This window comes from Microplitis mediator, chromosome 7, assembly GCF_029852145.1.
Source record: "Microplitis mediator isolate UGA2020A chromosome 7, iyMicMedi2.1, whole genome shotgun sequence".
Lineage (NCBI taxonomy): Eukaryota > Metazoa > Arthropoda > Insecta > Hymenoptera > Braconidae > Microplitis > Microplitis mediator.
Genome location: NC_079975.1, coordinates 19,145,428 through 19,162,248, shown reverse-complemented (window position 1 = coordinate 19,162,248; position 16,821 = coordinate 19,145,428). Strand labels below are relative to the sequence as shown.

The following is a 16,821-nucleotide window of genomic DNA, read 5'->3' as shown; positions in this document are numbered from 1 at the left end:
GCCGAGGTAAAAAATTCCAAATCAAAAAATTTTTTTTTCCCCATGTTACTTAAATGTAAAATCAAAAATCGCGAAGAGCTACCTCTAGAACTTGAATTTGAGAGAGGATTTTCTGACTGAATTTTTATTTTGTCATATACTATTGATTTCTGTTGGCGCCCAAAAAAATAAATAATGTTTTTTTTCGAGACACCTCGAAATATATATATTATGGTGGGTTGAAAAAAAACTTTTTTTTTGTTTTTCTTAGCATGGGGGTAGAATTTGTACCTTATAAAAAAAAAATTTTTTCAAGAAAAAAAAAATATTTTTACTCAACTTTTTGAGGTGGCCTACTCGTTTTTAAAATAAATAATTGATCAAACGAGGTAGACCCAACGAAAAAAATTACATGGTGTTCTAGAATCTGTAGGGTGTCCCCTTGCAAGTCAGAAGTTGAAAAAATTTTTTTCCTATTATTTTTGTAATTTAAGTAAAAAATCCAAAAACCAAAAGCATTTTCTTTTAAGTTAAAATGAAAGTGAAGTAAAAAAAATCACATTCGAAAATTATTAGATGTTTTCCACGATTTTGGACAAAAAAAAATTTTTTTCGTTGGAACTACCCCGTTTAATACATTATTTATTTAAAAAACGAGTGGGCCACCTCAAAAGGTTGAGTAAAAATTTTTTTTTATTCTTGAAAAATTTTTTTTTTTTATAAGGTGCAAATTCTACCCCCATGCTAAGAAAAACAAAAAAAAGTTTTTTTTCAACCCACCCTAATATATATAGATATATTTAGACACGAAATTTGCACCATAAGCCAACATTTTTTAAAGAAGGTTTTTAGCTATATGCCAACAGTATATTAAACATCTAGGGCAGTAAAGTAAGAAATGTCTCAGATCACATGTAATTGTTGGTCGAGGCGAAGGCGAGATTTGATGATCGAAACTATATTTTTTTCCCAAATTTAATTGCTATAAATTTTATAAATTACGGATTGTTTTTATTTCTCAGATTAAACAAAATAACCTTATATATAGGGCATTACACACCACATCGAGCATTTTTGAACCCGATCCCTTTCGATTAGGCTGAAAATTTTTTCTTTTATTACCCAACCAACAAAAAGTATGAATTCAAAGAAAAAAGAAAGGTTTTTTTCAATATTTTCCGGTGAAGTTTCCTATATTTTTTTCTACGTGTAAAAAACCTAGTAGACGACCAAGAACCAGTATCCAATTCTCATAGAAATATCTGAATATAGGTATGAAAATACATGAAGTGATTAGGTACTGATCTCTGATCGGCTAGTAGATATTTCATGTTATATTATAATTGTGAAAAATAATCTTTATTCCAATAAAGTATATATTATAAATGAGATAATAACGGTTTCGTCCCGGATGTAACGACTATAGTTTGTTTAATAATCTTATTTAAAATTGTCACATTTTGCCTTAGACTGTTATTATTTATTATAAACACAGAATTCCGCACCTTCAAATATAGTTTTGCAGGAATTCTTATAAACGTCTGGAAACGTTGATAAACCTGCACTGAGAAAAAAAAATACGTGCTGTCCACTACATTCATACATTATAATTGTTTTTGGTTGATGGAATGAATTGACCGCAGTTCACAGCACGCATTATTTTTCGCATTGTATCATCTTCAATTGCTTCATAATGTAATTATGTAGAAGTACTCAGCACTGAGAAATAAATAGCTTTTGTAAGAACAATATTTTCTTCAGTACAAATCAATAAAAACACTTACACTATTAATTTATTCTGTAAGTCAAAGAATGAATATTTTTGACAGGAGAAAATTGGAAGTTATTTACACAATTTCCAAAGTAAATGAAGATTAGCCTATTTCCAGCAAAACTCAGATTTCTCCGATAACGGAAAGAATTTTGAATGAAAGATTCAAATTTGTGCTCTAAAAATATATAAGATTGAAAATTTACAATAGCGTAATATAATGTCAGAAGAAAATACGATGTTCGTAAAAGTTATTTTTTCTCTCAGTGAGCAATCAATTATTTCTTTCTATAAATTTTAAAGATTTACATTGAAGATGAATTTAAAAACATGTAAAATTTCAGGTGAGAAAATTTTTTTTTGGTAATACCAAAACTGTTGTTCAGTCACGAGCTTAGGCAATTTGAAAAGCTTCGTGCATTTCCGCTACGATCGGGAGTAGCCGAACTCGCTACTGACTTGAGTGTCAGTATAGTGCCGGGTCACTCGCTATTTGGGCCCGACACATACAATTTCTTGCTCATGACCGTGCTACGGTGGCATGAGAACCCGCTACCAGCCAGCCAATCAGAGAAATTGGCGGCTAACTATTTCCTGTTGGCGCGCTTTTAAGCCAATGGGAAAATTCGTTACTGCAGCCATGCTGCCACGTCACCACCGAGCAGCCACGAAGGAAGAAGACGCCGTCTCAATAATCAATCTACATCGTGCAGTCTTACTAACCATCACGCGTTTTTAACCGCTTTACTTGTCGCATTCGCTATCGCTTATCTATGTAGTTGCATTCGCTATTTTTCTCATAGTTTTAGTGTACATATTGTTTAATAAAGATCTATTCTTTTATCTGTAATTTGTTTTAATTGTTAGTTATTGAATTAACCACACCTACACCAGAATCCCAAAGAGCACTCGCTCATTTTACAACTGTATATATATATATTTCATCCAAAACACGATATGCAGGACTCATCAGTAAGGCTTTAAAATCGTGTTTGAAGGCATATCGTTCCCAAATTGGAAATCATTTGTAACCGTAATGTAGTGCATAGAAAAAAACTATTGTGACCAGCGTCATACGGTATTCTGACTGCCACGATACCCGCTTCGCTGTTTGTAGTTATTTGGAGGTTAGTGAGAGTAGGTTAGATCGTAACAATCACAATAGAATTTTTCTACGTCTAAAATTTTTTTTCGAGCTTTTTGCTACAGTTGAAATGTTCTACGTTTTCAAAGTACATGGGAATTGTACTAATTGATTTCTTTCAATTATTTGGCAAAGCAAATGCTGTCGCATTTCTGCAGCATCTTGTGAATATTCAAATTTTGTCGGATCACCGCCCAATGCGATTGTTGTAGCAAATGCAGCTGCGTAAACGCCACAAGAACTTCCATCAGGCTGCCGAGTAACTGCTTTAAAAGCTATTTGATTTTTTTCGATTTGTTGCGAATATTGTACACGCAAATAATTAATTTCAACATCTGACAGTTGAGATAAATTATTACGATTTAAACTGTCATATATAGCAACGACTTGCCCATTAAAATATAAACAGCACCAATGTTCATTACTTTCATGGCCACCAATAATTAGTAAATCATTGTTTGAAACTGATTGTTTCTCAGGATTCAAAATAGTGATTGGAAAGCGAATCGTGAAATTTCGACTTTCAAGTAACAGTAGGAAGCGGGAAATGGAAATATCATTCAAATAACTACCGCTAGTTAAAATGTTTTCTTGGTAGTCTTCGAATGATTGATTTAAAACCATTTGTCGATAATTGTTGAGAGTGTCTGTATCACAGCCACTGTTCGATGAACCCACAGTATGACATAATGCACTGCTTTGCTGTTGTGCATTTTTGGTGGATTTATTAGCTTCTTTAAGAGCTTTTTTAGCTTTCGCTTCAATAGTAAATGAAGCTTCACGAATTGGCATACTTCGGACTAATCTACTATCGATAATTTCATCGATTAAAGCTAGATTGTAAAACCTATTGAGCTTATGTTTCATGTGACGATTCCAAAAGTTATCATCTTTACTAATTAAATCAGCTACTTTCAAGCCATTTGGTGTATAAACAGCAAAGTAACAAAACTCTCTATCAGTGACATGAAGCTGTCCCTGAATGACGTAATACACGGGATGATTGATGTTGACTACATTCGGAGCCGATTTCGAGAAAATATTTTTCATATTTCTATTACTCCCCAATGCTTCATCAATAGTAATTTTTTCATCTTCAGAAATACAAGCAACAATGACGATAGAGTCATCATTGACAATCCCATCGGGTCTGGCACATAAATAAAAGCTTTCTTGATCATTGGAAACAAATATACCACAAGGTAAGATGTCATGATCAATTATAGATTCTAGCTTTCTAAGGGACGCTTGTCTAAGTATTTCTGTAGACTCCAATGTGTCATCTTCATATGTAATTGGATTACATATATCATTGATGACTGGGGCGCAAGATGTCGTTTCTAACATTCGACAAATCTTTCCGAAGAAAGTAGAAGGAATCATATCTTCTTCAAAACAATGTCGTTTTGAAAACAGTAACTGCTTTGTTTCAGCTTCAATACTATCTCGAATGTGTTGACGATCACGAAGCTTTGTATGATGCTCTTCTTTCTTTATTAGATATAGATTATAATCTGTTTCAGATAAATCTGGTTGAGCTGCATTAGGACCATAGTCTTTATCTGCACCGTGACACATAACTCTCCTTTTTTTTTTATTTTTGTTAGCTTGGCGGTATTTTTTGTTACTCTCTCTTTGCAAGCCTCTTTCACGTTCTAATTTTTGAATTCTGTCAGGAACGTCTTTTTCGCAAAATTTATAAAATGTCGATAAAGGTCTTCCTGAAGATGCTTGGTCAAGAGCACCCATGTAAATTCGGTCTTGAAGTTCATCTGCACCACCGAATTCAATTCTTTTACCAATAAGGTATTTTGCTAAGATGGCATGGTATTGTTCAATTCGATTAGTTGTGAGCTGGTGCAGTAGATGACTTGCATTTCCGCTCAAGTCAGCCATAATTTTTTCAACTCGTGTGAACAAACCATATTCTTTAATTTTGAGTAAATAATCGGGCTTGGATTTATCACAGGTCCAATCAGAAGGGCATTCATCATGATGTCCGAAGACATGATAAGGCACGATAGGAATGTTGTTCCGCAATGTTTCAGTATTTGTTTCAAAAATCTGTGTCAATTCATCTTTAGACAAACTGCTATTGTCTGATTCTTTTTTCAAACGATCAACAGCACAGGTTATAACTTTACGCATTTTTAACCCACTGCAATTGATCTTTCGTCGTATAATACCGACACCTCGTGTATCTACAACTTTAGTTTTTGAAGCCTCTCTAATTTTTCGACCCATTGCTCGAAAGAGATGATTGGTACACTTTATTCTCTCTACTGTGATACCATAATCACGATATGGATTAGAATTGAGAATTTCTTTATACGTGCTACTATCATCATCGGAAATCATAGTTTGGTAAATTAGTCCATGTAATTGAAGACTACGATTAAATAATTTGAGTGTACCATGCGATTCCATACTCGAAGAACTTTTCTTTCGATCGAAATTCATGTAGCACGGATGTTTTGGTGGCTCCATATCACAATTTTCATAACGAGCATGGGTAGTGCAATTTTTATTCAAAACTTCTACATCAAGAACTTTTTGAGTAGCATAGCCAATAACTGCAACAGAAGCTCCAAGGGAGTCATATTTACCTCCATGATAACTTCTCTTTGAATAAAAGCCATCTGTAATAACCTTTATACAAGGAATACCGTCTGGAGTAATGTCACCGTTCTTTATGGCGATTTCTGCTTCTTCTAACGCATTTAAATGCATTTCATGACTAAGAGTATCATGTAAAGGATTAATCATTTTTTTTCGATGTGTTTGATAGGTTTTGTGTGTAATATATGGTACATCGAATACTGCTAAAATAGTTTGAAAAGATGCAAAAGTACTAGCAGAACCTATAACACTTACGGCAGCAGTCTCGTTGATATTAAAATCGTTCTGAGGTTTTGGTGGATTAGTATACACTTTTGCAATGAAACCACATTCAAGACATTTCAGGTAACATAAAAGGTTTAAACCTATATTTTGAAATTGGAAGACATCAATGTCTTCCAAACGTCGAGAACAATTTAATTGATGATTTTTAGAACTACCAAAACGTATAAGCTCTTTAAAGAAATAAGCTACATCAACAATTCGACGTCCAGAAATAATCGAAGAAATGTCAGTTCGTCTATTTTGTGAAAATTGTTGATTACTGTTTTGGCTTTGATCCGAAGACCGACAGTGTAATCTATGAAAGTTATTACCTCGTGAAGAATTGTTAAACGATTCATTGGAATCTTTCATAAATTCTGACTCAGTATCACTATCATCAGTTTCATTAAATACTACATTTTCAGAAGATATATGAAAATCGTTAGCATACAAATTTTCAAAATCTGGATGATTTGACACTTCTGATAGCAGAGAGAAAGCATCATCGCTGTCAGAGTCTAATTCGTAATGTTCAGAGTCATCAACAATACTTTCTTCTTCTGATTGCTCAGAATTTACTTGGTCAATATTAAAAAAGTTTTCATAAGGATTACCATTATTCTCAATAACCGTATTAGGTAAACATGTATTATGTGTCATTGGAATACCAAGTTCCGATTCATCAAGAGTACTAGGCTCTTGATTACTCGTTTCCTCTAATTGCTTAGAGTATACTTGGTTGGTACACTGAAAAAAATAATCGCTAGCTGCTAGCGATTTTTTTCGCTAGCAGCTAGCGATTTTTAATCGTTAGCTGCAAGCGATTATTTCGCTAGCGGCTAGCGATTTTTTCTTTAGCAGCTAGCGATTTTTAATCGTTAGCTGCAAGCGATTATTTCGCTAGCGGCTAGCGATTTTTTCTTTAGCAGCTAGCGATTAAAAATCGCTTGCTGCAAGCGATTATTTCGCTAGCTGCTAGCGATTTTTTCGCTAGCAGGTAGCGATTAAAAATCGCTTGCTGGAAGCGATTTTTTCGCTAGCTGGAAGCGATTTTTTCTTTAGCAGGGAGCGATTAAAAATCGCTTGCTGGAAGCGATTTTTTCGCTAGCGGGTAGCGATTAAAAATCGCTTGCTGGAAGCGATTTTTTCTTTAACAGGGAGCGATTAAAAATACTGTTTTTATCATTAAAATATATATATATATATATGAATATATGTATATATATATATATATATATATATATATATATATATATATATAAATATATATATATTTAAATATATATATATAAATATATATATATATATATATATATATATATATATATATATATATAAATATATATATATAAATATATATATATTTAAATATATATATATAAATATATATATGTATATATATATATATATATATATATATATATATATATATATATATTTATATATATATATATATATATATATATATATATTTATATATATATATATATATATATATATATATATTTATATATATATATATTTATATATATATATATATTTATATATATATATATATATATATATGAATATATAAATATATATTTATATATGAATATGTATATTTATAAATTTATTTAACTGATAAAAATAGTATTTTTAATCGCTCCCTGCTAAAGAAAAAATCGCTTCCAGCAAGCGATTTTTAATCGCTACCTGCTAGCGAAAAAATTGCTTCCAGCTAGCGAAAAAATCGCTTCCAGCAAGCGATTTTTAATCGCTACCCGCTAGCGAAAAAATCGCTTCCAGCAAGCGATTTTTAATCGCTCCCTGCTAGCGAAAAAATCGCTAGCAGCTAGCGAAATAATCGCTTGCAGCAAGCGATTTTTAATCGCTAGCTGCTAAAGAAAAAATCGCTAGCCGCTAGCGAAATAATCGCTTGCAGCTAACGATTAAAAATCGCTAGCTGCTAAAGAAAAAATCGCTAGCCGCTAGCGAAATAATCGCTTGCAGCTAACGATTAAAAATCGCTAGCTGCTAAAGAAAAAATCGCTAGCCGCTAGCGAAATAATCGCTTGCAGCTAACGATTAAAAATCGCTAGCTGCTAACGAAAAAAATCGCTAGCAGCTAGCGATTATTTTTTTCAGTGTAGTAAGGATATTATCATAAGTAATACTATTGTTATTTACCATGTCATCAAGTGAAACTGTAAAACTTTTACTAAAAATACCAAGATCGGATTCATCAAGAGTACTAGGCTCTTGATTACTCCTTTCCTCTGATTGCTCAGAGTATACTTGGCTTCTTCTGTTCTCAAAACTGACAGCTTCACTTGTTGTAACTTGGTAATAATTAAATTTCTGAAGCGTACTTACACCACTAGAATTATCAAAAAGTACCTGTAATTCCTGGATTTCTGGTGTAACTTCCATTTCTTCATTTTCGTCCAATTCAATGATTTCTTCAATCACTCTAATTGTATCTCCAACCTCGTCTTCTTCTTCTTCTACTTCTGGAACTTGGATCTCTTCTTCTACCATGTATGTATTTATCTTGATTTCCTCGTCACGTTTTTTCTTCCGGCTAAGGAATAATTCATAAAAAATGTTAACAATTATAGACAAAACCATCAGTAAATAATTTAGTTCAATGTAAAAATTAATCATGCAAATTGAAATCAAGATTTTTCCGTGTAGATTAGATTATGCCAGAAAAGCATTTTTTATTTATTTTTTATTTTTTTTTTTGGATAAAATGTATCGTACAATTTTACTTCAATAAAAACAATAAATTCTCAAAACATCTTTTTTTGTATTTTTCATCGACGATTTCTCTTAACAAGATCATCCGACTGAGACGTTCTCGGCGGCAATCAAAAGCTTTCATCGAGTTCTAGAGCTGAACATATTTTGGAATTGATCGATTCGAAAGTTTTCAAAATATCCCAAAAAAATCTGGAAACTGGTTCAACTGGCTCAAGGAGCTCGAAAACATTATTACCAACGTACGTTTGAGCTCTTTGAGCTTGACAATACCTTCGAGTACTTTTTACTTTCGAGCTCAATAAAAGTCAGGTTTTGTATTAATCTCCGGAAATTCGAGGAATCGAAAATAATCAACGAGAATTATTTTTGAACATTTTGTTCATGATTAAGGAAAAGCACCAATTATTGACACGATAAGAGACAAGATTATAATTTCATTTTTTTTTTACCGTATTAACGATTAATATTAATGAATTTGGGTTTTAACATTGTCTTTATTAATCCTCTAACTAATCAAATTTAAAATACACGTTTTTGAATTTTCAAATTAACTTTTTGGATTTTCAAATACTTTTTTTTTAATTTTCAAATAAGTATAATAAAATTTCAAATAGAATTATTAAAATTCAATATATGTTTTAGAATTTTCAATACTTGCTTTGAAAATTTAAAAATCAAGTATAAATTTTAAGTACGTTTATTAAAATTCATATTTTTTTTCTTAATTTAGAATACCAGCTTGATTATTACATTACGTATATTAAATTTAAAGATTTTTTCATTGAAAATACAATTCAAATATCTAGTTATGAAAATTCAATTCCTTTTGTATTGTAATTTTCAAATTATTTTTAACAGTGTATGAGATATAACTTCAATATTACGTACTAATTATTGATATCCACTGTTTAAAAGTAGAAAATCATAAAATTTACTGTAGCTATATCATATTAATTATTTTTCATATTTATTTCTTTATAAAAAAAAACAGTTGATGTGATTAGGTCAAGAAAATAATGGAAAATCATCGTTCTAAAAGACTGCTTTTCTAACCGGAATAGTTAAGAAAATTGACGCTCAAAAGCTGTTTTGATAAACACGAATAAATTTAATTTTTTTTAGAAATAAATTTTTGATATTTTCATTAACAATCATTTTTTTTCAATTTTTCAACAATAAAGATTGTTTATAAATATATACGATTATGATTAATACAGTAGGTAATTAAATATGTCTTAAAATAAGATAGGGTGTCAATAATTGATGCTTTTACCGTATTCTTGATTAAATCAATATTTTTCGATAGAAATGACCAAGATAAACGTTACGAGAACTTCAGATGAAACCAGCAAGTTAGTATATGAAATATCCGAAAAATAAGTTAAAAACTGTGGTTTTCCGAAAAATTTTGTTGATGATATTATTCAAACTAATGAATCGATTGCAATAAAGTATGTTGCGATCATTAAGAACTATACAAACAAAAAGCCGGTATAAGTTTTGGAACTTATGATGAATTGCATAATGCTTTATCCGGGAGAAACGAAGTAAATTGCCTCATGATCTTATAAATAAATAAATAAAAATAAATAAATTGTTATTTTTTAAATGTTTCATTGCCGATATTATTTGAATTAATTTACGGTTTTTGAGGTCTAACGCAACTTATGAAGCAGGTCTTCAACCTTTAACGCTGAAAAGTATTTCAAATTATTCAGTTTTGAAATTTTATAATTTTTTAGAAAAAAAACTTTTTTGAAATAATTTCAACATTGAAATATCTTAAACGATTAATCCGAGTTGGCTGGCTGATTAGCTTTTGAAATCGATCAATTTATGAGTTTCCATAATATTCGAGAAAAAAAAAAAAAACTATTCTATATTAGTTTTCATTCGGTGATATCTTTCAGACGGATCATTCGATTAAGACGCTCATGGTTGCTTTTGAAAGCATTCAAGTTCTAGAGCTGCTAAGATTTTTGAATCGGTCGATTCGATAGTTTCAAAAATATTCGAGCAAAACGAAAAAAAAAATCTGTCTATCGGTTGACCGTGCGGGCCAGCCCCTAAGCTTCCCGCTGTTTTCGAGCTTCTTAAGCTCGAAAACATTGTCGTGAACACATTTTCGAGCTCATCGTGAAATTAGTCAAAATCACTTCCTAGAACCTCAAAACTTCAAGATCTGATAAAAATTCGGTTTTCGAAAATCGGACCAAAACCAATTACTTCCCGAATTTTTGAAAATTTCCAATTTTCTTAGCGAGAAATTAAAAATTTTTTTTCGTATTTTTTAAATATTTTAGAATCAATTCAAATAAATGTTCTAAAATTTTTTGGAAATTTAAGTTTAGAAGAACTCTTTCGAATGCCGGAAAACCATGTAGATCAACCAGTCATTAATAAAATGTCAGACACACACCTATCTTTCCGAGAATATCCGAATAATATCCTTGGACCTTCGAATACTCGGTTATCAAAAATCGCCACCGTGAAACCAAAACTTTCGCGAATTTTACAAAAAATCGTCGATTTTCTTAGCGGGAAGTTACAAATTAATCCTTAACGACATAAACTAACAAATAAAAAATCAGCTGGTTAAATCAAGAGTCATGACAATGCATACAATCTATTATCCACATCAACCACGAAACCGTATCAAATTAGCAAAAAAATTCAATTTTTCTGATTATCTATCTGTCTTTCTCCTGATATGTTATTAAAAGGACTGCAGTCCATGCTGCAGTCGAGAAAACAAATTTTTTTTTACACTTATTCTCTTTTTTGGTTAATAGGGGGTCTTACTTTTTTCTTTCTCGCACCGAAGTAAGCGAACGGTATTATTTTTGTTGTACTAATACAGTAATTAGGAACTTTGGCTGAGTTTTTTTCTTAAACAATTGTTTAAACGAATATTATCATAAAGTAAAAGCGCACTCTGGTAGATTAAACAGTAGTGCATCAATGTGCAGTCTGTAGTTTATATTTCGAGATTTTGTTTCCGAAAAAAACTCAGCCGAAAATACCTAATAACCCTTTTTAACCCCTTCAACTCAACAAATTAAAACGCAATATTGATAAAAAAATTCTAAATTTGTTGGAACGTGCATTTATTAAGTGATAAAAAACGATTAAGAAATACTTAAAATAACATTTAATGGATGTATTTTTTTATAAAAAGTAGAATAATTTTGTCAAATTTTACTCTTCACTATTTCACATAAGAATTGAAATAAAATATTTATAGAACTTTAAAATAAAGAAACATTAAAATAAAAAAACATAAAAAAAAATAGTATATAAAATTTTCAGTGCCCGTGGAACAACCAAAAATGTTGAGTTTTTGTTGAATCTCGGTGACCAATTGTTTACCTAATTATTAATTGTTGAGTTAAATTTAAAGTCCAAAATTTTTTGGTCTGTCGCTTGGGTGGATTAATAAAAAACAAAGAAATGAAATTACTTACGTTTGTCGGCAGGAAAATTTTCGTGACAGAGGTCGAGATCTCTTTGGTGGTCTTTTATTATTCTTCTTACTCGTAATCACGGGATCACTAACATTATTTTCATCACTAATCATTTTTTTAATTGTATGAAGCATTAAAATATTAATAATCCCAGCACTAATTCACTGTATAATTTCACAAAGCACCATTGACAATAGTTTGACATAAATTAAATGTTGTTAGTTATTGAATAAATAGTTTCAAATACTTGGTCATATTTAACGTTTCGGCTTAATGGCGAAAAAAAACACGACTGACATAAATTTCTCAAAACGATACGACGTATGTAATATATGTCATGCGTGCCGTGACAATAGATATGTTAAAGTGGCGGCAAAAGATAGTAAAAATAATGCCCGCCCGCAGCGCGGTCTTTTGTTTACTGTAGCAAGTTATAGTAGTTAAAAATTGCACAGAATATTTATATATTATCAAGAAAATAATGTTTTTAACAATTTTGTTATCATCTTTGAAAAATAACTCCCTTCAAATATTTTTCTCCTTATATTTATACGGTATCATAAAAATCATATTCCAAATATCAAATAAATATTCCAAATACATACAGTCCAGTCGATGCGCACGAAAAAATGGTCATGATCAAAAATTTTTTTTTAAAATACTAGAAAAAATATATGGAAAAAAGTTACCATAAATTTGGAGGTTGATCATTTTTTTTTTTATAAAAAAATTAGATGTAAAATGAAATATCTCTGAAAGTATTGAGAAGTTATCGAGACAAACTAGTATCATTATTGTTGGGATTTAATAACGAATAAAATGAATTTTGAACGACGTCTCTACGTCGAATAGTTGCATAGATAAAAATTATTAAAGCGCGAAAAACGAAAAAGCGCGTCATTTCGTCCGCGCGCGGATAAACAAAAGAGTGTAACTCGGCAGCAAATCGATATTTTTACAATTTTTTTTTATTCTCTTAGTAAATCGGATATCAACCATAAAATTTGGTAACTTAAAAAAATTTTTTTAAATCTATAATTTTAAAAAAGTATAAATCACTTTTTGTTAAATAAAAAATAGAAAAAATGAAAAATAAATAAAATGACCTAATGGATAATTTTGTTTGAACCATTACCCAAACAATTACGGGTAATGACAGTTAAAAAAAATTTTTTTTCATAAAAAAACCCGTTTTGAAAATTTTTGAAATTTATGAACAATTAAAAAAAAAATATATATTTTTTTTGATACGACAGAAATTCATCTCGCGAAATTCTGAATCGAATAGTATATACGAGTTTTTGAAATTTTTTTTTTATAATTTTCAATATAAGGACTTGGAAAAATTTCTTGCTACGGGACTTGGAAAAAATTGGAATTCGGATATCTTCGAGAATTGCTAGAGAAAGAAAGTAATCGTATATACTATTCGATTCAGAATTTCGCGAGATGAATTTCTGTCGTATCAAAAAAAATATATATTTTTTTTTTTAATGTTGATAAATTTCAAAAATTTTCAAAACGGGTTTTTTTATGAAAAAAAATTTTTTTTAACTGTCATTACCTGTAATTGTTTGGGTAATGGTTCAAACAAAATTATCCATTAGGTCATTTTATTTATTTTTCATTTTTTCTATTTTTTATTTAACAAAAAGTGATTTATACTTTTTTTAAATTATAGATTTAAAAAAATTTTTTTAAGTTACCAAATTTTATGGTTGATATCTGATTTACTAAGAGAATAAAAAAAAATTGTAAAAATATCGATTTGCTGCCGAGTTACACTCTTTTGTTTATCCGCGCGCGGACGAAATGACGCGCTTTTTCGTTTTTCGCGCTTTAATAATTTTTATCTCTGCAACTATTTGACGTAGAGACGTCGTTCAAAATTCATTTTATTCGTTATTAAATCCCAACAATAATGATACTAGTTTGTCTCGATAACTTCTCAATACTTTCAGAGATATTTCATTTTACATCCAATTTTTTTATAAAAAAAAAAAATGATCAACCTCCAAATTTATGGTAACTTTTTTCCATATATTTTTTCTAGTATTTTAAAAAAAAAATTTTCCAAAATCGATCTTTACCCACCGAAAAAATGATCTTTGACCATTTTTTCGTGCGCATCGACTGGACTAATATATTAAAAATATTTTGTCACAATATAAATAAAAATTAGGAGAAAATAAAATAAAAGTTTTACGATAAAACATAATTGAAGTATTGAAAAAGATATATTTATATTATATTATTGTGTAATATTCATTTAAAATATTCCAAAAGAATAAAGAAAAAATTTGAAAGTTAAAAAAAAATTTCAGTAACTCACAATTCCTTAGTAGCTTTATAGAAAAATAAATAGCAATTAAAAAATTAAAGGTCAGTTTTTTAAATGGGTGGTTTTCCTTTTATTCGGGTTTAAATTGTTATTACTGATCTGTCTATACATATTTTCAGTATAGAGAACTACTAGCAAAACTAATATTAATCCTGGATTTTAAAAAAACCAAGATTAAAATGAACTACCCCTGATTTCTAAAAATTTAATCTTAACAATAATTAAAAAATAAATCATTTTATGACGTGTCAAAGTGTATAAAAATTAAAATAGAAGAAAGAATGCCGGCTTAAAATCAGTCGAGGAAAAATATTTGTTAGAAATTTTTTAGGACTATTTCCTCATTTAATTGATTCCACCATTATTTAACTATGCTAAGTTTTTGAGGATTGTTAAAATTATACCACTACTTTCTTTTCAATAGAAAAATAATTTAACATAAAATAAATGATAAATATTTAAAATAAAAAAATTATTTTACCATTAAAAATTAAATAAGCTATTAATTTTTCTAAAATTATAGATTCATAGTTGATAAATCATAGATTGATATTTAGAAAATATTTTTTGGTGAATTTTTTGTTGTAAAAAAAAACAAATTACATAATTTGCAATCCATAAAAAAAAAACTACATAGAAATTATATATTTATAAAGATGTGTAATTGTACCAGTGTCATTTTATGAACATTGAAAATTATGGAGATTTTCAAATACTGAGCTTTATAATTTTTGTTATTTTCAATTGTAGATTAATTTTTTTTATATATTTATTTTCTTTTAGTTTTGTTTTTAATTTATCAATTTATCAGTTGTAAATTCCAGACGGATTTGTTAAAGGACTGGGCCATCAGTTTTATTCTACAGTTCTGTCTGTCAAGAAGTAATGCGTTAGATTGTATTTATGCATGTACGCAATATTCGAATGGATTCTCCCACCTCATGTTGTTGAATTTTTCTTTTGATGTTAAATTGTTGAAATAAACGTTTTTAATGCCATCTTACGGAGAAAAAATGAACAAACAATAATTAACGCTGAGAGACATCTTGTGTTAAAAAAAAAAAACACGAATTCGATGTTTTTGTTTACATATTATTTTTGTGACATGTAACCTCAAAATTTTGAGTTATTTCAATAATTTATCTTTATTATTAATTAAAATTGTAATTATAAGTGCCAAAAAAATTCTTTTTATATCATGCATCATCGTGGTTCTCAGCTTTTTGATGGTACTTGTCGTGAAAAAATAATACCGTAGATTTTACGATACACGTGAGGTTCGCCTCTTCAATTCCGCTACTTGACAAAACTTAATATTTTTTTTTTTCAATTTTTAGAATAAAAAGAGGAGAATAGCTCAACTAGAAATGATTTACTGAGTACCCCTGCAAAATTTCATATTTATCCATCGATTATTTCGGCTGAAAAATTGCATACATTAATATCAGTATCAATCGGTTATAAAAGACCCTCCAACATCTTCTTAATGGTAACTACTACAATTTCTGATGGTAACTGTAACCATCTAGATCGTAAATACAACTATTTAAAATGATAACTGTAACTATCTCTAATTAACATACATGATTGTAACAGTTACCATAAATATGATTTATACAATCATCCAGATAGTTGTCACTACCATCGGGTTGATGGTAAAAAATTTTACCATAAATAGATAGTACCCTGATAGCCAGAGTTTCCGATCAGAAAGTTGGTGTACCTGAGTTGCGACCAACTTGAGGACAAGTTTTCGACAACTTTCAGCTTGTGTAACTGTTGCCGACAACTTGGCTACAAGTTGCTCAGCAACTTGGCGACAATCTACTGCCGCAACCTGTCACCAAGTTTCTGAGCAACTTGTAGCCAAGTTGTCGGCAACAGTTACACGAGCTGAAAGTTGTCAACAAGTTGCTCGGAAAGTTGCCGTCAACTTATGGAAATGCTGACTTTTGCGGCCAACTTGGCGACAGGTTGCGGCAGTAGATTGTCGACAAGTTGCGGGCAATTTGGCTATCAGGGTAACTGCAATCATTTAATTTTCTCCGTGTGGTTACTGTTATGATAATACTAATTTTACTGTAGAATTCTAGATTATTGACTGAAGTTATCCTCCCTTTTTTTTCTGGGCATTTTATAATTTTGACGAATTGTCACTTGGACGAATCGTGAATTCTGCGATGTATGATTTCAGGATTTTTTAACTTTGACATTTTTTCAATTGGTCGAATTGTTACTTGGGCGTGTTTTTATTCCAACGTATTGAAACATTTGCATTTTGTGACTTCAACATTTTGTCACTTTGGCTATTTGTGATTTGGACATTTTGTTGCTTCATGGAAACGTATTTAGGCGAAATATACACTGGTCAGAATGTGATGTGGGGATTTTGCCTGCAAGCCATAGTGGCGCGTTTCACCAGAGTGCTGGAGTGTTAAAGGAACAAGTTTTGTTCCTTTAATTGTGTAATCATAATTAAAACGAAACAACGATT

General features: G+C 30.1%; 1 protein-coding gene across 1 annotated transcript in view; it reads right to left on the bottom strand.

Moving 5' to 3' along the window:
- LOC130672215 (uncharacterized) overlaps window positions 1-12,246 on the bottom strand; it is a 57,520-nt gene extending 45,274 nt beyond the window's left edge. Inside the window, exons 1-2 of the mRNA XM_057476634.1 lie at window positions 11,987-12,246; window positions 8,157-8,340 (exon numbers count right to left, since the gene is read on the bottom strand). Of these exons, the coding sequence (XP_057332617.1) occupies window positions 8,157-8,340; window positions 11,987-12,120 (318 nt within the window). The 5' untranslated portion in view covers window positions 12,121-12,246. The remainder of the gene's footprint in view (window positions 1-8,156; window positions 8,341-11,986) is intronic.
- Window positions 12,247-16,821: the final 4,575 nt, after the last annotated feature.